Source organism: Ceratotherium simum, chromosome 14 (assembly GCF_057802395.1).
Source record: "Ceratotherium simum simum isolate JZ-2026a chromosome 14, ASM5780239v1, whole genome shotgun sequence".
Classification (NCBI taxonomy): Eukaryota; Metazoa; Chordata; class Mammalia; order Perissodactyla; family Rhinocerotidae; genus Ceratotherium; species Ceratotherium simum.
The window spans coordinates 32,838,484-32,864,162 of NC_141913.1; the positions used below are offsets into that span (position 1 = coordinate 32,838,484).

Here is a 25,679-nt window from a genome sequence, read left to right on the forward strand (position 1 = left end):
TATCTTTATAGTAAGTCTTGAAGTCAGGTAGGATCAGTTCTCCAACTTTGTTCTTCTCCTTCAACATTATGTTGACAATTCTGGGTCATTTGCCTCTCCATTTAAACTTTACAATCAGTTTGTTGATACCCATATGATAACTTACTGGAACTTTGATTGGGATTGCATTGAATGTATAGATTAAGTTGGGGAAAACTGACATCTTGACAATATTGAGTATTCTTATCCATGAACATGGAATATATTTCCATTTATTTAGTTCTTCTTTGATTTCATTCATCAGAGTTTTATATTTTTCCTCATATAGATTTTGTACATTTTTTTTAGCTTTCCCACTGCATTCTTTGCAACAAAGTGTCAAAAGAGTAAAGAAAGAGAATTCATGGAAGACTGCATGAGATCATTTTTAGGAAGAAATCCTCTAACTATTGTGTGTTACTATATCTACATTCTTTTATCAGGCTCAGTTTCTTGGCTCCACCTAACAGCTCTGAGGCTGAGGTGTGTGTCAGGAAGAAAAAGAAATGGATTATGGTGAACACATAGAAGGCCCTAGCATAGGGAGAGAAAGGACAGTCTGAAGGAAATGTGAAAATGTCAAACGAAGGAAAATAAAATATCATCCTCTTCTCCCCAAAAAGGAAAATCATTCTCTAAAATACTAACTTAGGTCTTAATGTTACTCTTTTCCTTACTTATTTCCATAAAGGATTTTGGCTTCTAAATTTTTCTAAATAAAGTATCTTTTAATTTTTGCTGAACATCTCTAGGAATTATTATAAGAAACCACACTTGTTTAAATTTGTGGAGATTGCAGCAATCTATGTGGTGGAAATCTGTATATAATTTTATAGATTTAAAAATTAATTCTCCAGCTAGGAATATGTCTAAAATAATGGCTAAAGTGTTTTTTTTTTTTTTTTTCAGATCAACTCTGTGGCCATCATGAAAAATCTGGGATAAGAAATAGTGATAGGAAGTATGTCACACTCTACGCACATAAATTCTTCTCATTATGTCAGTTTGTCTTTCACTGGCTTCATGGCTACAAAGAAAACGCAGGTGCATACAAGTAGAGAAGACATTTAATGAGCAGAAAAGTTGAGTAATCCACTGTAACCTTAATAAAAATAATTAGGTATGAAAATACAGAATATTTGGTGGACTCAAATAGCGCTGGTCTCTTTGACTTCTAAAATTGTTACAGTTAGCGGATGACCCTGGTTAGCAAACAAGAATACTTTTTTTCCCCTTTAGAAAAGGAGAAAAACTTAATATTAAGCTGCAGATACCATCAGGAAGTACCTGATGGATTTTATATTAAAGACTCTTTTCCTTTATTAGTGGCCATACTATTAACATATGTTATGTAAATGTAGTGCTTGCCCGGACTTTATAAAATATTCATTAAAAACATGCAATAAATAATGGGCAATTGCATCTTAAATGTTCATACAGAAGTAGTGGTGAGAGATTAAATACAATCATTTTTTTTAAACAAACATATTTTGATTGGACTCCTCTTTTTTATGCATATGTTTTTATTTAAATTTCCATTTTATTATTCAGATATTCCAATAATTTATTACTTCATTTTAAAGTTAAGTTTAAATCAACTGCTTCTGGCTTTGCATAATTCAATATTAAGCCATCAAATTTATCTATATGAAAAATCTGACTATATTATATATCATCCTCCTTGGAATGTCAGTGGTATTTGGCCAGAGGCAGAGACTGTCAGTTATGAAAAAGGAAAATTATAGAAAGAAAGGAGTCACTTTCTACAAAATTTTTTAAAAGATTAAAATGCTGCATAAAATTACACTACTTCATTATTACTCTCCCCACCTTCCCCCCACTCAAAGGAATTTGATACATATGGAAAGTACCAAACAGAAACACTTTGAAGAATGGTATAATCTAATAGCCACAGAGATAGAGGTTGGCAAATCACTGCTTTTCCTTTGGGACTTGATGGCCTGTCAGCGGAATGGGAAAGATGAGATGGGAAGACAGAAGTAGAAGAGAGATTTAATCCCATTCTTCTCTTGGTTTGTTGTGGGACCTTGACAAAGTGACTTAAATTCTGTGTGTCAATTTTCTTCTGCAAAATGATAGGAGGAAGGAAAGACAACTTAAAGCTGCATCCAGGTTAAGCATTCGGCAAAACCTCTTTCTTCATCTCATTGTCACCTTCATCATCATTAGTTCTTCATCCAGTTAGGATCTGGTTGTTATCTCTCTTCTGCTTCTGTCTTCTATTTAGTCATTCTGTTCCTGCCACAGTGGCTTCCTAGGAGTTTTTCAAAACCTTTCCAGCCACAATCCTTCCCAAGGAAGAGCAATTGCTGGTGCTGTTACCTCTGGCTGGAATGTTCTTCTCTCAGATATTTGCTTGTCTTGACTCTTTCAGATTATTATTCACACGTGACCTGCTTTGGGAGTTTTCTAACCACTGAATTTAAATCAAAACCCATTTCTCCTCACTAGAATTCCCTAAGCTCCCTTCCTGACATTCATTTATTCATTCATCTATTCCAAAATTCTTATTATGTGCCAGACACTGCTTTGGGTGTTTGGGACACATCAGCAAACAAAACAGACAGCTGCCCTCTGGAGACTTACATTCTAGAAGAGGGTGGAAAGTTGAAGAGGGAGGCAAACAATAAAAATGCACGTATATTTGCATACACATTAATAATATGTTACACGGTGACAATAGCTATGGAAAAAATAAAATTATTATAGGGTAATTATTAAAATATAAAGATATAGTCATTCGAATAAACTTCTGTGGAGAAAATTTCATTGATATACAGTTTCCAGGAAGAATAGGAACAATGTCACATTTTCCACTATTAAAGAACTTGTTCATATAGTTTTTAAAAGGATAATAGTGAGTATCAGATTACTATGTCTTTTATGTCCCAATGGATACATTTATAAGGAATGTAACATTTTTATTTAAAACATCATTATTCAAGATAAGCTGGGAATTATATCCTTCAACAGAATTTAAATTTAGGATGAAATTTTTAGATATCAAAGCAAAAGTGTGCAAGTTGGGTACCTAGTCTTTCAAAATTCATTTAAGGAGCAATTTAACAAAAATGTTTTAAGATTCATGCATTAACTTGATCAAGGTTACAGAACTATCAAAGAATCAAATAGGTCAACTCATAGGATTCCAAAGCCAGACAATTTCCCTTATGCTAATTGCTTCTTATTAAATCCTCTCTCTTAACTGAAAACTCACGCTCTCTTATGAGTGGGCCATGGATCTTTGCTGAATAATAGCATGGATATGTGAGAAATATTTATTTTCTTTGAATGAATAAATAAATGAATAAATCTAAAATTATCTCTTGACTTACAATTAAACTCAGGTGAAAATGGTTGATAGTTCTTTTATTTTTCCACCAGCACTCACATTTACAAACATTTTCTAAAATGTATTGCCTCAAAGGTCAGAAACAGCCTCATAAGAAGTTATAGCATGGGATATTTCCCAAGGAGCGTACGCCACTCTGCTGAGTACCTTGAGTGAGATGAGGGCGCCACCAACCTGGAATGCCCCCAAACAGAATGTCAGGATGCATCTAAAGTCAAGATAATAGGGAGGCACTAAGAATAGTGGTATAATAGGGTCTTCATGGAGTTTGGCAAAGATATCCAAAGACTCCTCCTTAATTCTCTTTGCAGCTTTTAGTACTGAAGAGGTTGAACTCTTGTGTGGACTGAAAAGAACGCTGAATTCGAAATTAGGTGAGAGGAATCCTAATCTCCACATTGATGCCACCATTCCTTTTTTCTAATGAATGCATTTCTAACACGAATAGGGTTCTCCTCTGTTTTCTCTAGGGGTACTATAGGTTCTAAATTTCTATAAAATTAGCATTTAGAAAGAGATTCAACACTGGGGGTTTGATGCCCTCTAAATCAAAAGCATAAATCAACATATTTATATCAGGATGCATGAAGCTCAGTAATTTAGGCAAATGCCAAACCTACATCTCCAAGAGTTGGATTTTCTCCGTCAATTATTATTTTCTTAGAACAGAACCATCATAGTTCAAAGGTGCATAGGTAATCTGATAATGTAATTTAATTTGTTCTTTTAGTCATAAAGCATTGACTGAAGGCTTGGTAGGTTTCTATGTTACTATAAATATGTAGATATAGGATAAAAATGGCTGAGAATGGAAGGGTTGAGATTTGGGGGATAAGGGATATTTTAGAAAATGGGCCCATTTAGTTGTGGGAATGGCACTAAACCAGGGAGTTGGATGGAAGGGCAACCCTTGCAGTTTTCATTTTCCTAAGAGTTTCCCTTCCATGGAATGTTCTCCTTCTCTTCCCTTTCTCTTCTTCTCCCCACAAACCCACTGCTAAAAGAAAGAAATGGTGCTTCCCAGGACATTAAAAATTCTATTTATCTTCACTGACTGATTTTCAAGGATGGCTGATGGGACACAAAAAGAAGTGATGGATATTAAAATTCGATATTACTAGTCATTGTTTATTTGCTCTATGCTGACAGTTTGTTTTGTACTCAATGAAACAAAGAAGAAAAATAGACATTTTCACCAATCATTTTTCAAATATTTTATCATTTAGGATAAACCTCATCTCCTTACATAAATGAAATGCTGTTGATGTCTTGAATACAATGTACTAACATAGGTAAATATATCTTTCTCTTTAGCTCCATTCTTAGAGTATAATAATTAGTGGAGACAATTATTGGAGTCTCCTTTATGTGAATGGGTGATGGTAATCAAAAAGAATCCCAAAGTGCTCAGATTTTAGAATGTATATTGTTTGTCATGGGAGTTATCATAGACATTAATATTTAGTCTATATCAGAATTTTTTTATAGACTTTATTATTTGTGTGTGTGTGTGTGTGTGTGTGAGGAAGATCAGCCCTGAGCTAACATCTGTGCTAATCCTCCTCTTTTTGCTGAGGAAGACCGGCTCTGAGCTAACATCTATTGACAATCCTCCTCCTTTTTTTTTCTCCCCAAAGCCCCAGTAGATAGTTGTTATGTCATAGGTGCACGTCCTTCTAGTTGCTGTATGTGGGACGCGGCCTCAGCATGGCCGGAGAAGCGGTGTGTCGGTGCACGCCCAAGACCCGAACCCAGGCCACCAGTAGCGGAGTGCGCGCACTTAACCGCTAAGCCACGGGGCCGGCCCTATATCAGAATTTAGATTCTTATAATTTGCCATGATAAGAATTACTCTGTCTTGGCACCCTGATCCTACAGTGCAATGCAGTGAAATGCAGTGAAAGCATTTCTTGGCATTTCATCATGTTAGTAACTAATAGACAACATATACCTCAGGGCTGAAGGTTTTTCTTTCATAAGTTTAGAAGATTCTCAAAGCATAAAACACCTGTGATTTAAATGTTATTATAATATTTGCATTTTTGCTAAGCATTTTCCTTTATTTGATGAATCTCCATCTTATTTCTGAGAATTTTGTAATACTCCCTGTAGACTAGGTCATAGGCTAGTGACAGAGTTCAGGACATGCTACCCCAAAACATGATACCTGGGTATATTGAATATTTTAAGATAAGGAATTTGAGAAACAGCATGTACAGAAAGGACTCTCTAACCTCCCCAGGCTCCCTTGAAGCACACCATAAGACCCTCTTGTGAAAGGCGCCCTCCCTATACCTGGAGGAAAAGAGTATCCTTATGTCTGATGATGGAGGGACACCAACAGGAATCAAAACAAAGAGTCCTTGCTAAGCCCCCCAGTTCACTATCCTTAGCTCATACTCTTTTGTCTTATCATATTTTTCCATGACTTTCCACTCTTCATCAAATCTACTATAAAAATTCTCAGGCTTAACCACTTCCTCAGGCCTTCATTTCCTTATGAAGTTTCCAGTGTCATGTAAAACCTATGTTAAATAAGTTTGTATGCTTTCTCTTGTTAATATGTCCTTTGTCAGTCCAATTTACAGGGCCCCAGCATGAGAGCCTAAGACAGGTAGAGGAAGAGATTTTTCCTCTCCTACGCTAGTCAGCTGATGTTCACTGGAAGGCATGAACAATTTTCTCCTACCCCATTATATCTCTCTTCTTCCTATCTAAAATTTTCCACTTAGTGCCTGTGCCTTGAATGTTTCTTCATTCCCAGACTCTCTTCTTAAAATTCCATTAGTTTCTATCAGCTTTTACAACACTTCATGATGCAATAGATGCTTTAGCCAGGGAGAAAAGCTCTGTAAAGGGAGGATGGGCCATACCCTGAATAAAAGACACACTTTTTCCATGGCCTTACCCAGATCATCTCTGTTTACATTAATGTTAAATAATTATAATAACCCTTATAATACTAGCTTTTTTAGGGAATTTTTTGGTTTATACATTATTTTAAACTATACTCTACTTTTCACAATATATGTGGAATGATATAAATCTAAAGGCAAAGGCTAGTAGACCAGGTGTCAGAAGCAAGATTTAGGGCAATCCTGACAGGCTGGATTGATGTAACAAACCTGGAAAGATGACAGGTAAAATATTAATGCAAAAATTTTGTATTTCAGTTCAAATAATTAATTTCGCAATTACAAAGTACAGAATGAGTTGGACCTGGTACGACATCTGTTCAAATAAAGAAAGATGCAGGGGCTAGAGTTAGGTCTACATACCTATCTGACATAAGATATGACTTGAAGAAGATGCACAGTTTAGAGCAGATCATGACTATGTTATTAAATTTCAACATATCTCTGGTTGGTTCTTTATACTGGATTTGTTACGGTGACATGAACAAATCCACTGGCTGGATTGAGCACCAGAATTGGATTTCATCCAGCCTCCATGACAAATATGCTTCCACGCCAACACAACACTGAGATGAAGTCTACCTACAGCTGGGCTTCTTCTACTGGCTTCCAACTGATAGGCCAGAGCCTTGGCTCCCTAGAGACTGGAAGCGCTGTACTGGCAGAGAACACAGGTGCTTGCTCCATCAACATCTACAGAATTGAATCATGCTTACTCTGTCTAGGGCAGTGGTTCTCAAAGTATGGTCAAATAACCCCTAGGCATCTGAGAGACCCTTTCACAGGGTTATTAAGGTTCTCTCTTTTCCAACTTCATAATTGTATGATCATAACTGTATGAAACTGGATTTTTTTTCATACACTCAACCAAAACAATATGCTGCAGCAAACCAAATACAGAAGTAGATAGGTGACTCCAACTGTGTTTTAAGCTAGATACCTTTGGAGATATAAAAATATGTAAAATAATGTCATTCTCATTTTTTTTTTTGTTTTGGAAAACATAGATTTAAAAAATTTACTTGTTATATTTTATATTAATATTTATTATAACTTTTTATAAATTAGTTCGGTTTTATAAAATTTTAGTTTTAATTTATAATATGGTACATATCAATAGACATAATCTATATAATCTAAGCTCTTTGGGGTCCTCAATAATTTTCAAGTGAATGAAATTATCCTAAGACCAAAAAGTTTGCATATCTCTGATCTAAAGCAAAACCTCAGCCTGGTTAAATACAAGTAAGTGGTGAGAACTATGATTATTCATACCTCAATTAATAACATTTCAAAAACCTATAATTAAAGATAAAACAGTGTGGAAGCTCACTTTGTCAAGATACATAAATATGAGTCCAGAACTCTATTTTTCTTCTTTCTCATTTCCTTTTGTTTTCTATCGTTTCTTCTCTATGTCTCTACGTCATATACATGGCTATTGTGCTTATGTATTTTCCTTTTCATTTTTCCTTTTTCCCCTCACAGTCTCCTTTCCATAGCCAGCTGTTTCTCCCCATCCTTCTCTTTCTTCCTTCTCAGAACTTGCTGCCATCTTTTTCTTCTTCACCACTACCATAAATGCACATAATATCAAATTATGGAATTAAAAATAAGTGCCACTTATTATTTAATTATTTTTAATTATTAAATTAAAAATAATTTAATTATTTTATTAAAAATCATTAATAAACTATTAATTTATTTAAAAACATGTATTATCTTATTTTAATTATAAATTATAATTAATTTATAATTATATAAATTAAATAATTATATTTAATTATTTGTCTATTATTTATTTGTTTAATAAATAAAGTTTTAGTATATTTCAATCAAATCTCTCCTTCTACTCTCCCTTAAGACAGCTAAAATTAAAATTTTAGTGACATTCTTGAAAACCCAAAAGAACACCAAAAATAAATTTCTAATTTATACTTTAATGTAATGTTTGAATTTTCCTCTAGGGACACTTTTCAACATTCTCAGAACAACGTAAAGAGAAAATAAAGTAAAAATAGAAGAAAATTATTTTATTTATGAACTGGGAAGTGAAGAGTCTTCAAAAGAGAAGAATAGGTGAAATGAGAAAAAAAAGGATGAAATTACTGTGAAAAAGTCTGAAGCCAGGGGCTTATTATATATCAAGATTTGTTTTTAAATTATTTTATTTGAAATGATTTATATGATTTCTCCCAGTGATAAGGGACATGCTAGGAATAAACTTTGCAATGGGGTATGGCTAGAAAACTTGGGGCAATTTAAAGACAGATGTCAAATTTGAAGTTTGTTCTCATTTTGTTTTGACATTATGCTTTGTTTTTTATTCTCTTTACTAAACTTATGTTACACACAAAATGTTGGGGCATTCTACTGTTTGACCTACCAGGGGATGGAGGCTTGCTGGTTAAAGATGGCAGGCTCAGGAGCTGAGGGCAAAACTAGAAGCACATGAGACCAATGAAGTGGCTGCTGATATAGATTGACTTAGAGCAATTTAAGTCACCTTTGGAATCACCAAAGGCTAGGGGAAGACAGACCGACCATCCCACAGTGTGTTGTACTAGGGCTTGAACCATTAAATTGAGAGATTTTATGACTTCTAATCCAGTTATTTTAACTATCATTGTATTATATTAGCGGTATCTTCTACTAGATGTACAGCGAGATTTGAAGCCAACTGAGATCAGGGACAAGAATCCTGTTTCTCTTTTGTATCCAGTTGATAATAAATTCATTATCAAACATGATACTAAGTGTAATAGATATTCAGTAAAGATTGGTAACTGACTTGCCACTGAAGTAAATAAATATATCAAATTTTTTGAAACCGTTAATTCAGAGATGGATGTGTAGGTTGTAAGATTAAACTCAATTGTCAGTCTGGTGAAATAGTTAAGAAACAAGAGCTAGAGGATTAAGACATTTCCTGGATTTGAATTTTGACTCTGTTACATGTTTGTGACTTTGGGAGAGTTAGTAAATAATTTGTTTTGTTTCTCAGTTGGCTCATCTGTAATGTAAAGTTAATACTAATACCTACTGCTTGGTTGTATGAAAAGTAAGTGAAACAATATATGTAAAGAACTTAAGCTAGTGACTGGGCAATTCTAAGCTCTCAATGAACATTATTTATCAAGATTTTAAAAACTCTTTTACTTAGAATGATTTATATGATTTCTGTATTCCAATACTGCATTGTGGTCTCAGGGTCAAATTAGCTAGAATGTGATGTTTTTGTAAACCACAACTCTGTTTGAAATATAATGTTTCAATCAACTGGTGTTTTGCTTCCATGAATACACCTTGTTTGATAGTCCCTCTATCATCATGGGAATGCCAGTTGTTCATTTATTTTTTTGTTGAATTAATGAGATAGTAGAGAAGAGAATACAATCAATTATGTTCTGTTTTGCTTCCATGTTTGAATTAATGAGTTAGTAGAGAAGAGAATACAATCAAGGTACTGGTTTCAAACATTATTTCAACCACATGTTACACTAAGTTGAAAAATGTTTGAATCTAGAATGTACACCCTGCTTTCTTGGTTAAGGTTGCTTTCTGTTGTTTGCTTTTCCTAATCTATAAATTGTAGCACCACTAGTACAGCATTCCAACTCTCTGGAGCAAAAGTTGAGTGAATCATGAAGAAATAACTGGCAAATCAGCATTGACATACATAATAATAGTCAATCCTGGCATGTGAAATCTCAAAGACAGCCTGTTCTCCCCTTTCATAAACAATTACACAGTAGGAACTACCTGGAATTTGTCCAGGTTTTGATAGAAAGATCATTGAGCAATGGTGTCAAGAGAGCTGAGTTCTCACAATGGCTAATGCTAGCTCATTAAGTTAATTCAGATAAATCTTAATAACAGCTTTAGTTCAATTTCCTTAACTCAAAACCATAAGGACTGTACTAAATATATCATTAATTTTTATTCTTCTGTGCTTTTATTCAACAAACATTTGCACTACAGTTAGGAACTCTGTTAAGTTTTGGGACACAGAGTTGAAATAGGTAAACCCTATCTTCAAGGAATTCATGGTAGAGTGAAGGACATTAAATGTTATGATAATTAATCACAGGTTCTTTTTTAGGAAAGAAGAGGGGAGTGCAACCTAAACTCGGAGGTAAATAATTCTTTTTCTGAGAAGGTGGGGGCTTCCCTGAATCTTGAAGAGTGAATATGTGTTAATAATTCACACGATGTAGGGACTAGTGGAGACCTCTCAGGCAAAGGAAATGGCATGCTCAGAAGTCCCAAAGGCTCAGGCAACATGCTACATTCAGGAATTTCTGCTATTTCAGTTTAGAGGGAGGCTGGGTGTGAAGGAGCCAGATGGAATAGGGAGAAAGAAGCCACCGTCATAGCACTAAGGGCCCATTATGCCATGCTAAACATTTTAAATTTCCTGAAATCCATGGGCAATCGCTAAAGGATTTTTAGAGGGAAGTGACATATTCAGAATTGCATTGCACAAAACCCACTGGTAGATATGAAGGAGTACATACGAAGTGACATTATTGGGTGCAGGGATACCTGTTAGGAAGATGCTGTGGAAAGCTGGGGGAGAAATGATGAAGGCTTCACAGAAGACTCCAGCAGCAGAGGTGGGAAGAGAGGAATGGAATTGATAAACATTACAGAAGATAATTTGCAGGAATTAAAGACTGAAATGTATGAGATATAGAAGAGAGTTATTTTTCTACGTGGGTGGGGTGGTGCCTTTTGCCAAGAGAGCACAGGAATGGGAAAAGGTTGGAAAAGACGATGAATTTCTATTTTGAATAGATTCAGTTTAAGCTTCCTATGGATTTACAATGGAAGCTATCCATCAAAAAATTAGACATATGAGTCTGGCGATCAGGAGATGATCCCTAAAATATCTCTTCAAATAATATTTAACTCAATTTACAAAACAAATTACTTAACTAAGAAAAACATTTTTAGTGTTAGCTATGTGCTAGCCATGAGTCTAAATCTAAATACTTGAACAAATGAATATTATTTAAGTATTTGCTATATGCGTTGCTCTTGCTTTTAAGTAGCTCATTAACTCAGACAGAATATAAGCCTCATTGTCTAGTAAGTAACCCACAAAATAGGAAACGAGAAGTACCAAAAGAAATGTTCATTTTTACGTCTTTGACATAATGGATACCCTTCAATCACTTTTTTCCGGATGAAAATGCTACATTTTCAAGCTAGAGCTTCCTTTGTACTGTTTTCCACTCCCTATACTTCTGTGTGGCTTTTTGGATTATCACAAGACTGTTTATATCCTGTATGACATAGAGACAGACAGGGTACCCAGGGCTCTACAAAAGTTCTACAAGCCAAGTATTGCCAGGCAATAGCTTCCTGGACAATGACACTCTTCTCTCATGAATTTATCATCTTAAGCTGTTTCTGTTTTTACTGCCATTGTCCTTCTATTTAACAATGGCTAATAAATAATGATTGAGTCTTTTTTCTTTCTTACAATGTCAACCTTTAATTATGGTATTAACTTTTATTACATATATAATTAAAAAGTTAAATAGTATCAGTGATATATGCGAAAAAAATAAGAACCTGAATCAATAAAAAATATGCATGCTCTAAGAAATTTAATTAGGATTATGTAAAGAATAAAGAGCTATGTACAGGAATGATTTATTAATTGGACTTATTTGTTTCTATTACAATATATATGGCTATTTATATGATGCAAAATCTAATTTGAAAACAGATGATGATGTTGCCTAACCCTAACTTCCTGATTCCTTCATGAAATTTATCATATAATCCACCATATAAAAGTCTCTAATCTTCATTGCATATGGGATCTATTCCAAACTCCCTAGTTTGATGCTCAAAAGTTCATCTCTAATCAGACAGAATTTAAACACAAAACTGTGAACTCCGTTGGCCAATCTCCTTTCCAACCTACACCTTTGACTTGGCCCCAAACATGTCTCCATTTGTTTCCTTCTCTATATAAACTCAACAACATTTAGCTCAGCTTTTCTTCTCTGAGAACTTCCCTAATCCTTCCAATCTTCAGTGACTTATAATTACGTTAAGTACAATTCTCTGTCTCCCTTCTCACTTTCTTCATACACGTATATCTGTGTCCCCAAGTAGCGTGTGAAGGAGAGGGTGGGGGAAGCGGCCAGGAGTGAACAGGAGAAAACAGTTATATCTTGTCCACTAGTTCGAGGCACATTGCATGTTTTCTCAAGTTTTGGTAGCACTTTTAGACAGATATTATTATTTGTGGATGATTAAATGACACCTAGAGATGTTTAAATAACTTGCCAAAGTCCCTTCAGCTTTTGATGGGGAGCTGGATTTGAAGCCAGTACCACCTGGTATGTGCTCCTCCTCTTCTTACCCATGGTCAGGGTAGTCGGCATGGGCTTTGAAGTCAAGGTGCTAGGGTTTAAATTGCAATACTGTTCCTCACTAGCTGTGTGAACTAATTTATTAAACATTTTTTATGTTCTCTGCTAAGGACTTCACATGCCTTATTATGGGTAGAGTTACGAGCAATCCTTAAGCCATGGTACTAATATTATCCTCACTTTATAAATAAGGAAACTGCTCAAGGTCATAGAATAAGAGGTGCAACTGGACTTCAATCCTGGGCACTCGGAATGATTAAGCTAATCGTTAGGCCAGTATGGGAAACCACCATAACCCCTTTAAGCAGCAACAGTTTCCTTATGTATAAAATGGATATAAGATTGTTTTGAGGGTTAAATGGGATGATAGGGAAACATTTAGCATAATGACTTGCACATAGTAACTAAGCAAATGATGTTTGTTGTTATCTTCGTTATTTCATTGTGCTATCTGGATGGCTGGGGATAGGGGTTAGATATTTTCATCTTATCAAAAAGTATTTCTGTGTATATAACTACTGCTTAATAAATATGTTTTGATTTCATTATTTAATATATTAGTTGTTTTGAAAGATGGTGAGGATAAAAAAGATAGGGTGTTATTAAATATTGACAGACACATCCGTATAGTATTAAATTACTTTAGATTTAAACCATAGTAAATAATGGAGCCTTGTGGCCCGTCCTGTGGTCTAGTGGTTAAGTTCAGTGTACTCCACTTCGGTGGCCTGGGTTCACAGATTTGGATCCCGGGCAGGGACCTACACCTGTTGTCAGCCATACTGTGGCAGCAACCAGTATACAAAATAGAGGAAGATTGGCATAGATGTTAGCTCAAAGTGAATCTTCCTCAGCAAAAAATAAAAAAATAAAAAATAACGGAGCCTTGTTTTATGCTACCATATGGAAAGGAGCTCCTTGTGGGAAAAATTTCCTCATTGGATCTTAAATTCTTTTAATAGCAGAAACCATTGATATAATCTACCTCAGAATCTTCGTACTTGCTTTAATCATATGTGTCTAAGATACAACAAAACAACTGTATTTTGGACTCCGTTCCATCATTTTCTATCATTACTCTCTTTAGGACACTCTGATATCTAGAGGTGCCCACAGCAGAGCACCTGGCATTCACTGGGTATGTGAACTCTCTGCCTATATGCAATTCTATACCAGGAGAGGAAAAGTTGTAGAGTCAGCCCTTTGTTGAAAGTTGGTTTTACTTTGTCCCCACCTCCAAATTCTAGCCTGTCTCCCTGAAAATATGTCTTTGATTGCAAGGATGACAAGGCTAGAGAATGCAGCTGGGTCAGAACTCAAATATCCCCTCTGGAAAAAAATGGAAGACCTGAAGGTAGGCAGTATAATGACATCACTCAGCTGAGGACACAGAGAATACCAGGATGAGATCCAAAGACGTCCCTTGAGGTAATTTATAAATGTGTTACAAATACATTACTATATCTTAGAAAGAGGACTAACCTATAACTCCTAGAAGTTAAATTGGATGATGTCAAGTAACATGTTAAAAAAAATTTACAAAGAGGATTATAATAAAGAAAGCTGGTCTATATGGAATCAAGAAAATTAATTGAAGAGTAATTACATGCCAAGGTTCATTTAGCAATGACTAAGGAGATATAAATGATATCTGGAAAATGAGTATTTTAATCATCAGAAAGGCAGATTGTTAGAATAGTCTGGGTAGAAATTTCCACAGCACTCTCCAATTCCTTATACTCTGTTTCGTGTTCTAAAACCTGTCTTCTTTCCTATTCTGTTTAATTGGTACCTTGATAATTAAAGGATTTTTTTAAATAGCAGAAAATAGGTTTCTGGTCATTTGAAAAAGAATAACCCTCATTGTAAATTGGTCATTCTGGTTCTTAAATTATTCCTTTTTTTCCCCCAAAAATTTGATTAGAGTGAATTAGTCTCAAGATTTATTATTCCCATGGGGCACAGATAAAAGACTATTTCTGAATCTGAAAAGCAAAGATCTTGAATCTCTCAAGATGCCCCCATGGTGATAGCTGTGGCTTTCAATCTGCTGATATTCTTCATCCACGCTGGGGTTGTCAAATCTAGCTGTGCATTGGATTCACCTTGGTTGCTGTTAAATGTATCAGTCCATGGGTTCCTCTCCAGACCTGTGGAATCAGCCAGGGATTAATGTATTGTTATTTTAAAAAATTCTTCAGCTGATTCTCATGATGCATTTGCTACACCTTCTTAAATACAATAATGCCATGTTTATGAGAGAAGGGCAGCCTGATAAATTAGAGATTGCTTCTCAATTGTCTATGTAAATAATAACCTCAAAAAATAGAAAGAAAGAGCCATATTCTTCTTACGAAGAAAATCTGTGCAAGCAGCACCATTCCCTTGCCCTCCCCATAGGGCCTCATCCAGGGCACATCCTCTGGGAGTGCTTGGTGGATGCCTGGTGACAAAAATAATGATGAAATGGCACTAGGACATCAAGATGGCAACTATGGTTTTGGGTGCTTGACAACTCTGTATAAGAGGCTGAATTAGAAGCACATTAGTTAGATCAATCCCTCAACTACAAGTGTGTCTACCTCTAAGTCAGAAGAGGGTGCCCAGGATGTTCTTCAAGTTGTCCAGGAAAGATTAAAAATCATTAAATGAAATAGATTCATCCTTATCCACAACTGGGAGGATGCGTGCTACATTTTTTTGGTAACTCCTTAAAGACAAAGACAAAAATCGTTCTGCGTTGTGTTTGGAGAAAATTATGTAATTTAAAATACAGCATAAAGTGAAAATCCTCAGTTCTCACATTGAATAAATGGCATCATCTAGCACCAGGGACAGCACTGTAGGACCCATTATGAGGTTTTGGCACATGTTGTTAGCCTAGGAGGGAAGAATTTGGATTCAAAGGAACATAAAAGTTCACAGGCCCACTATGGGTCCACTAAGCAAGAGTATGAGTGCAGAGAAGTAAGATAAATGAGCCAGGGGTGGGCAGATACTCTAGGTGCTGGCAAACGGGTCTTTAAGGTTAGCAATAGCCACCTAAAAATTAGGACCCAGTAAAGATGAATTCTGTGCTTAGCCTTTAGCTATTCTCTGAATTTTATTGGCTTTCATGGTGTGTGTGGATGACCTACAGAGTGGAGGTGAATGTTTACGTAGCGATAGAGTCCAGTCCACGTTTGTAAAAGTGAGAATTAAATGAGGACTTGTAAATAACAGGTTTATATCTGCTTGTAGTGGACATCGATAACTGGCTATTATTATTACATATGCAGAAGCCTAAGCAGACCAGGAGTTTCTTGCACAATGATATATTTGATGGTACAAATAGGTGTTTACACTTTAAAAAGTTACTGGTAAAGACAAAGTCCGGGGTACTAAAGGATCATTCGAGCTCTCTGTGAAGCTAAGCCATCAATGTAAAATCCATCAATACTATGGCACACTGAATCTGAAAACCAACAAAAGTAATATTCCTCCCAAGACTGTGCAGACACTGTCATCAAAGTTAATAAACATTTACTGCAAAAGATTATTGGGAAGCTTCCCGGAGCTGTTTTCTCCCAGGGAATTATGTACTTACAAGAACCGTGGTTTAAAGGTAACTCTATCACCCACCATATTTTAGGTTGAGAAATGACCAATAGGGGACAGTGTAAGTGGTGGCACTTATGAAACAAGAAGTCGGCACTTGACAGCCATTTTATTACACTTTGAACATATTGAGGAAATAAATCATGAAGGTAGTAAAGAATTTGGATTTTTGAAACCCTAGGCTTGGGAACTCAAATCCTATGGAGACTCAGAAGATGGATTCTAGGCACTGAGCACATCTGAATTGCTCTGGGCATCAGTAAGGACCTGAGCAGTCATGGGTCCCCTAGGCCTTGCCAGGAGGAATGACGGGGACAATAGCTTTTGATTGAACAAAGCTGTTACAACCTTCGAGTCACCTTCAGCGAACAAAGCAGATTCCTGTTTCATTACTCCTGCCTTCTGATATTCAAAGGTCTAAAATAAACTTTTACTTAATTGTGTTCATTTGGTTTTGTTTTTCCACGGTCTGAGTTCTGAAACAAAAAAATTCCTTGTTCTTTTTCTTACGATAGAGGTTAGACAAGCAAGTCCAAACATCCCAGGGGGTTATATATGCGGGATGCCAGTGGCGACCATTTCTGGATATAGTACATTGTGTTATCTATTTATTAAGGCGGGAAGGATTGCTAATAGAATGAAATGCTTATTCATACTTGTTGTATCCAGATTTTTTTTGCCTCTTCTTGTCCTCTAATATATTGTTCTAATCATCAGACCTATTTTCTGTCCTCTTTGATACCACAATCTTACTTATTGTTTGAGTTAAATCACAGAAGGCTCTAGCCTTTGGCTTTCCCAATGTGAAGCACTATATATAAAATGAGTTACTGCAAATAAGACAAGGCCAGTGCCATAAACCTGTCAACCTCATCTCCAGGATTTTCTTTCCAAATAGCACCAGATACTTTCTTGATATTACCTCATATTGAAAAAGGACAAGCCTCTATTAAAGTTAGACATTTATGAATCTCGTGTTTCAACACATCCTCAATAATGTAAAGGAATTGGGAGTATTAAGCATGGATCATTTTGAATTGGTTTTGGTGGAGATCTGTAATGTGTGTGTGCATTAAATCAGCATTCGATATTTAGTTAGCATGAAAAGCAGAAGGCGTTCTCATTTGGGTTTAAGATTTGGTGATAGCATCCTGCGGCTTTCCACGCTCCACCCAAGAACATCAGACAATCATGGAGCAGCAGATGTTGATATTTTCTCTAGCAATGGAGCTAACCTCTAAAGGATTAACACTTCCTTTTTTGTATATCATCTAAAGCAGAGCCAGATGCAGCAAATGACTTTGGCCAAGAAATTAGAATTAACTCAGAAGCCAAATATCCTTAGGAGGATTTTGGTGTGTCCTGCCTGGGCAAACACAAAATACAATATTGAACTTTCTGGATCTGTATGAGTAGAGGCAATATACAATGAACAAGCAAAGCTAATTGGAACTGTATCAGGAAGATTTTATGTTTAGCCTGGCATCTGGTCAGTTTATTATAGCTAAATTAAAGAGGTAATTAAGATGAGAAAAAAATGAAGTGGATAGTAGCTTAGGAGTCAAGTCCTTTGCTGACATGCTAGATGGGTTAGAATCACAAGCCTGGTTGTAACTTTGTTGACAGTAATGTTGAGACATTCTTTTATATATATATGATAAAATTAATTACTTGAAGGTGCAGTGACACAAAAATTACCTTTGTATCTACCAAAAGAAGAGTGAAATAAGTGGCTAAGATGGAAATTATAATAGAAATAAAGATTCTAAATTACTTTGAGTAATAAGTAATGAGTAACGAGAGTGGCCCAGCTTTGGCTTCACTGGGGAGCTTTTCAGAAATGCAGACACTAAGGCTCCACCCTAGACCTACTAGATTAGAATCTCATTGAACAAGATCCCTTGGTGATTTGTATGCACACTGAAGTTTGAGATGTACTGCTCAATTACACTAAGATGATTCAATGCGTCCGTGTTGGTATGTGTGAGTGTGCAGGACCCATACACGAGAATCATTTTATCATTGGAAATCATAGTTTATAAAAGATGCTGTTTCATTTTTCAATACATTGCATCTTTGAGCCTGTAACTAATACTGTTTCCTGTCTCCTGCTCCTCAGAAACCACTTGCCCCCAATCTTCAACATGGCTGCTTATCTCTACTGGCCTCACACGAAGAGAAAACTTCTATAGAGGCTGTAGACTTGAGGAATGTGTAAGAATGAAGTTTCCCGTATATATTTCCAAGAAGAGATGTATTAAAAAATTTTTTGAGATAATAAGAGTAATTGCTAGGATTTATTGAGCACAGACAATGCACAAACTTCTCTTGTCAGGGTTTCACGTGCATCATCTAATTTATCCCACTAACGACACTATGACATGGGTATGATTATTCCTGATTTATAGATGTTGATAGTGAGTTTCAGAAACTTGAAATCACTTGAGCCAACATCTGTGCCAATCCTCCTCCACTTTGTATGTGGGATGCCACCACAGCCTGGCCTGATGAGCGGTATGTAGATCCAAGCGCGGGATCCCGACCTGCGAACCCCAGGCCGCCCAAACAGACCGTGTGAACTTAATCACTATGCCACTGGGCCGGCCCCCAGGATTTTTTAAATCAATATAATAGCAATTAAGTAGTTGAGCACAGCATACCCTACGGCAAGTGCTTCCCAGACATTTATTTAAGTTATTATAGCAATCCATGTGACCAAAATATTATAACCTTCACTTTATATATGAAGAAACTGAAGAGACTCTGTAACTAGCACAGTGTCACATAATTGATAAATAATTGAGACAGAGTTTAATCTTAAGTTTTCCAGAATAAAAAACCAGTACTCTCAACCATATTATGATGGTTTATTTCCTGGCTCCCTAAGATACTTTGGATTTCTTTATTATTTTTTTCATAATAATGACTTTGCCATTATGTTAATTAGACTTATGTGGAAGAATGATCCACAAAATAGTCTACTGTTTCTCAAGCTTTTTAAGCCCTCAAGCTTTGTTGTTTCTGTGTGTATGAACTTATTCACAGAAAATCCAGGGTCCTCTTGTCCATGACAGAAAAATAATAAGCGTGGGAGACCATACTCTTGTCAGAGTCCAGTATACTACAGGGAGGACCACATGTCTTAAATGTTTTATATGGATTGCTATTCAGATACTGGAGATATGGATGGATGAATAAAAAAGACATTTTGCTGTGTGATGTATTATGAAAACCCCTTCACTATCCCTTCAAGAGAGCTGAGAGTAAATTTCTATGTTGTGCTTCAACACAATAGGAGAGGAAATTCCTGAAGACGGCCAGCTATGTCCCAGTTACAAATAAGAATACCACATTCCCTCCTCCTCTAGATGTTCTGTATAACTCTATATATCCTTTAGTCCATAAACCTCAGTGGCTGAAGAGATTTTGCTGGGCCTTATTTTTTGTAGTTTATAATATGATAATTATGAGTCCTAATATTCTATTGAAAATAAATATTGGTTTACAATGTTGAATGTGCATTTTCAAATTGCATACATACCCCCAGAGACTTGATAAGCCACCCATGAGAACCAGAGAGTTGGTGAGCTCCACAACACCAAGATCATTAGTTTAAATATCCTCTCCAACAGCCTAGACTTCCTAGAAAATCACTGGAAAAAGTTAATACACTTTTGGTAAATATTCGTCTTATTTGACAGAATGGAATGACTACATGCTTAACTATGGGCTAGTGATACAGGATCAACTGCGTGCAGGAAAGGGAAAAGCAATTCTGACATGCAAATAGAGATTCAGAGTGGCATATAGAGCATTGATTAGACAAAGGCATCCTAAGTCAAGCCTGATGTTGATAACTCAGAGAATGTGTGGCAGCAAAGATAAATGGATTTTATTATGAAAAAATTAGAAACTTGTGATTATTTTTAAAAGAGAAAGGCTGAGGACATACTGAAGGTAGAGACATATTGAAGAGGCAGCTCTGACAAGAGTTATATTTTCTTTGAGGGTGAAAACAAGAGCAAGAAGCTTAAATCACGAAAGAGCAGATTTAAGTCAAACTCTAAAGAGGAGATTATGGATCGAATCATGCTTTTCTTGTAAAAATATTTCAGTAAATATTAGTAGATTTGAGTAAGAAAGAGATAATATATTTTATGAATTTCAGTACGGGATCACCGCATTGTACAATATCGGCAGGAGAGGGTGATTTAAGATAAGAGTCACTATATGTGTGTCTGGAACTTTTATTCCCAGTCAGCCATCAAAAACACAGGGTCTATGCCTTCAGCTTGATTACAGTGTTGACCAATATCAACTGACTTGTTTGGCTCCATGTGTGACCCTTGGGATTGAAGAAGTAGCCAATCTCTGGTTTATATGTGGGGAACTAAAATATAATACCCACCCAAGACCTCTCTACTTGTGTAATGAATGATCTGGGGACATGTGACTCTAAGACACTGGCACATTTGATAAAAGTCATTTATTTGACTCCCTTTTGAAACTGATTTTAAGCTTTGTTGGAAATGTTTTAGGGACCCTTCTTTAGTAATGTTCTCCAATCGGGAATCCAACCCAAGGCCTTTAAAGCTCAATTCTGATTCATAAGTTATTTCCCTTTGTGTAAGATATAGATTTTTTTGGCAATATTAAGATGAAAATAATACAGTTCTTGAGTGACAGCTTGGAAAATGAACAAATAATGAGGACTAAAACACTATTCTCAAAATCAAGGATTAGAGATTTCATTCATTTTGTTACTAAACAGACAACCAGGAATATTATGTTAACAATGAAAAGTGGGCCACGGGAATGATGATGAAATGTCTGTTAGGGACCCATGAGAGCAAGGAGTTGAGACTAGTGGAAATCACAAGGCTAGAGGTGAAGACTCACCCAGATGCCAAGTCCTCGGCGTCTAGAATTCCAACATCTTAACATGAAAAGCATCTTAAAACTTCAAACACTTACTTTACAGATGAAAAAACTTGTGTCCAGAGAGGCTAAAGGATTTAGTTAGGGACATATAGGATAAACATTGGCAGTACTAGAAGCAGACACAACATTTCATGACTTCCCTAATATCCAATCAATAAAGTCTGTTAAATAAATGAATGGATGCCCTCATAAAGGTGGTCAGAAATTTCAGAACAGAAATGAGTGGAATACAACCTTAAATTTTGTTGAAAGAAAGTAGATTAAGGCAGGAGTAATGCTGGCATCTTTCCAATTCCAGAAATCTCAACTCGCCGTAAAGTCATATACCAGAATATATTATAAACTAATAAAAACATTTGTTAAGCATTGGTTTCAAGTTAGAGCAATGCATGGCCTTTTCAGAAGAGAGTTAAGTGCATTTATTATTGGTGAATAGCTTATTCCCCTGACTGCAGTAGCTCTAAGTAATGTACATTTTGGAGGTGACAAATCTCTTTTTACATCCTATTACTAAGCAACGCACATTTCGCTCAGGATAAGATGGAAATTAAATAAAGAGATGCAATTTCAGACAGAACACAGTACTTGGGATCAGTAGGTGCCAGGCGTGTCTCCATAAAACATTTAACGAACACTAGAGCAATATGATTTCTGGAACAATTTTTCTTCTGTGTTCATATGATGTGTTTTAACACAGAAATACATTTTACAAGGAAGTTTTAAAAGAATAATGGTCCCAACAAGGATCCTTTTCTAAAAAATCACAATCAGAGCATCAAATTTTAATGCTCAATGATGTAATTGGCCAAATGTCATTCTAACTACAATTTAACCAAAATTTGTATATTCTATAATTGTCATAATAAAAATTCAAATAGATTTATTTTATTAAGAGGTATTAAGTTTTACTGAGTTTCTTCATCATAAGCTCTGTCCTGCCCCACTTTCCCCTTTTCTAAGCATGTAAAATAAATCACAGGATAGCAAACTTTTTCATTTGAAATGGGTACTTTTCTGTTTTTCCTTTGATTTCTCTATGCTTTCCTTGAATTAATGCTAATTAGTACCACTTTCTGGCATGTAGAGAAAACATCTTCAACCACTTGTACCTACACAGGTACTTTAACAGTAATCAAAGTGGTTTATCCTTTTTACTCACTTGAATGAATAATCCTCCTATCCCCTCATGGCTACCCCAAACTTTGGCTTTAAAAATGGAAGATATTAGGCAGGTATATTTACATGCTATTAGGAATTGTGCATTAAGTAACAAAAAGGGGAAAAAACAGTAGAACTAGGTAACTTCGACTCACTACAAACGTGGAAGTTTTACAGAGAACATAACATTTGAGTGAGGAAACAGACAACAAATATAGTTCAGAAAGGCAGAAATAGAGGTGGAAAATCTTCGCTATATGTAGAAACTGGCTTAATCCAAAGCACAGAGTTGAGGTAGAAAAAAAAATATGGTGAGGTTTTGTTTTAGTGAGTAGCATTTATGTTTAGACTATAAAATTATGTTCGGATCAAGAGAGTGCTTTAACTGTAAGACAATGGATTTTAACATATAGCTGTATTTCTCGAATTGAAGACCTTGTGGATCTAAAAAAAAAATATTTCAATGTTCTCACAGACATAGATCCCAGTTGAATTAAAAGTTGAGTGGTAACTAAGAGAACACTTTCATCATCATTGTAATTAAAATATAAGCACATGGTTTGAAACCACGTGTCAAGTCTGGATTACAAAGTGGCTATCCAGAATGATCCAGAATATGCTTATATGGATTTGCGAGTTGCTATTTTGGTGAATTCACAAAATTACAAAGAAAATCCGTAGAGTAGATAGGAACTCAAGATGGCGGCATAAGCAGACTCTGAACTCACCTCCTCCCGCGGACGCAGACAATTTACAACTACTTGTGGAAAAATTACCCCTGAGACAGAACTGAAAACTGGATAAGAGGAACTCCTGCAAAAATGGACAATCCTAATTGAGGTGGAAGAGGCAGAGACTCCCTCCTGGAGAGGAAAAACGCCGCCTTCACAAGCCGCCAGCTTCACGGCCGCCCGGGAACAGCCCACAGGTCCGCAGCCTCCCTGGAGGCGCGGGGCCCTGAGCGGGGGAGCGCCCCCGCTGTGGGCACTTTGTGGACACAGCATAATCGAGACAAGTGGCATAATATCTGACTGTGCCTGCTACTAAAACATTGGGGAGTACCCCCAGAAAACCCAGTTCACAAAGAAACTAAAACTGGCTCTTAAAGGGCCCGCGCGCAAACTCACCCGTTTCAGAAAGCATCCTAAAATCACCAGAAAGAAAGGTGCACAGTGCTGTGGTGAAAAGAGACTCACCTAATAGGTCCTGAGTGCATCTCGGTGAGGGGTGAGACCTCTCCAGGGACTGGGACATTGGCGGCGGCCATTGTTGTGGCCCGGTGTGGGCGTGCTGACACAGACACCATTGGAGGTTCTCCCTGAGGCCTGCTAGCCCAGGTCTGCCCCACCCGCTAGAGCACCAATTTAATCCAGCTCAGCCAGGGCAGGCAGCCCACCCTAGAGACTGGCCCCACCCAACAACAAGTCCTCAGGCAACTTGTGGCCCTGCATAGATGAGTGACTGGATTCTCTGCAGCCTGGCAACTGAGCCGACTTTAGTGGGGCAGGGTGTGCACAAGGAGAGGGTGGAGAGTGTGGGGTGGTGACGGAGGGTGTGGGGCTCCCACCGTGGAGAGACTAGGTCCTCTTCGGGAGGTCGGGGCACGCACACGCGGCAGGACTATGTTGACTGTGTGTGTGGACCTGTGGGCAGCAGGGCTTGTCAGCTGCAGAAGACTTGTGTTTCTCAAAGACCCACATAGGGGGTTTGCCCCACCTTCCAAAGCCTGAAACAATTGGGTGCTCCTGTGCCTGAGGCCAGCCCCATCCAGCTGCAATCCTCAGAAAGCTGACAAGAGACCTAATAGGCTAGAGGCTTACAGCAATTGTAAGACCCTGAGCCTAACAACCTGCCACGCTGGGGGCCTACTCACTTAAAAGAAATACTGCAACACAAATGTGGTATTAGAACTTGCAGCCAACTGTGCAGGGGTTCCTCACACCTGATAAAGAGACTGAAGGGCCCACAACAATTACAAGCAGCTGAGCATTACAACAGCTGGCCAGGAGCATAACTCTGCCTCCCTGGGCGCCTACAGGGAGGGCAAACAGGCCACAACAGAAGGACGCACGTAGCCCACATAGGGGTCACCCCTGGAACATTGAGAACTGAGGGAAGCACACTGGAAGCCTCCTAAGGCAAACACTTACATAAGGTCACCTATCCAAGAGCAGGAGACGTAGCTGACCTACCTAATACGTAGACACAAGCACAGGGAAAGAGGCAAAATGAGGAGGCAAAAGAATACATTCCAAGCAAGGGAACAGGACAAAATCCCAGAAAAGGAACTAAGTGAAACAGAAATGAGCAACCTACTTGACAGGGAGTTCAAACTAAGAGTGTTAAGGATGCTCACTGATCTGGGGAGAAGAATAGATGAACTCAGTGAGAATGTCAACAAAGAAATGGAAGATATAAAAAAGAACCAATCAGAAATGAAGAATACAATACTGGAAATGAAAAATTCATTAGAGGGACTCAAAAGCAGAGTAGAGGATACAGAAGAACGGATCTGTGAGCTGGACGAAAGACTAGAAGAAATTACCCAAGGTGAACAGGTAAAAGAGAAAAGAATTAAAAAGAGTGAGGACAGTCTAAGGGACCTCTGGGACAACATCAAGCACACTAACATCCATGTTATAGGTGTCCCAGAAGGAGTAGAGTGAGACAAGGGGGCAGAGAATCTATTTCAAGAAATAATAGATGAAAACTTCCCTAACCTAAGGAAGGAAACAGACATCCAGGTACAGGAAGCACAGAGAGCCCCAAACAAGATAAACCCAAAGAGGCTCACACCAAGACACATCATAATCAAAATGTCCAGAATTAAAGATAAAGAGAGAATCCTAAAAGCCGCAAGAGAATGTCAAGTTACATACAAAGGAAACCCCATAAGGCTATTAGCTGACTTCTCAGCAGAAAACTTGCAGGCTAGAAGAGAATGGCATGATATATTTAAAGTGCTAAAAGGAAAAAACTTACAGCCAAGAATACTCTACCCAGCAAGGTTATCATTCAAAATGGAAGAAGAGATCAAAAATTTCCCAGACAAGCAAAAATTAAAGGAGTTTGTCACCAAGAAACCACTGCTACAAGAAATGTTAAAGGGACTGATTTAAGGGGAAAAGAGAAGACTACAAATAGGAAAAATTATCTATTTCCATGATAAGAACGTAAAGGATACAAATGCACAAAAAAGAGGTTAGACATGATATCAAAAACATGAGGGAGGAGGGGAGTTAAAGAGTACAGCTTTCAGACAGAGGTCAAACTAAAGTAACCATC

General features: G+C 36.9%; 1 protein-coding gene across 1 annotated transcript in view; it reads right to left on the reverse strand.

The window, feature by feature from the left end:
• The window catches only part of RIT2 (Ras like without CAAX 2), a 311,462-nt gene extending 287,753 nt beyond the window's left edge, over positions 1-23,709 (reverse strand). Inside the window, exon 1 of the mRNA XM_087439167.1 lies at positions 23,591-23,709. Within this exon, the coding sequence (XP_087295293.1) occupies positions 23,591-23,648 (58 nt within the window). The 5' untranslated portion in view covers positions 23,649-23,709. The remainder of the gene's footprint in view (positions 1-23,590) is intronic.
• Between the last annotated feature and the right edge of the window lie 1,970 nt (positions 23,710-25,679).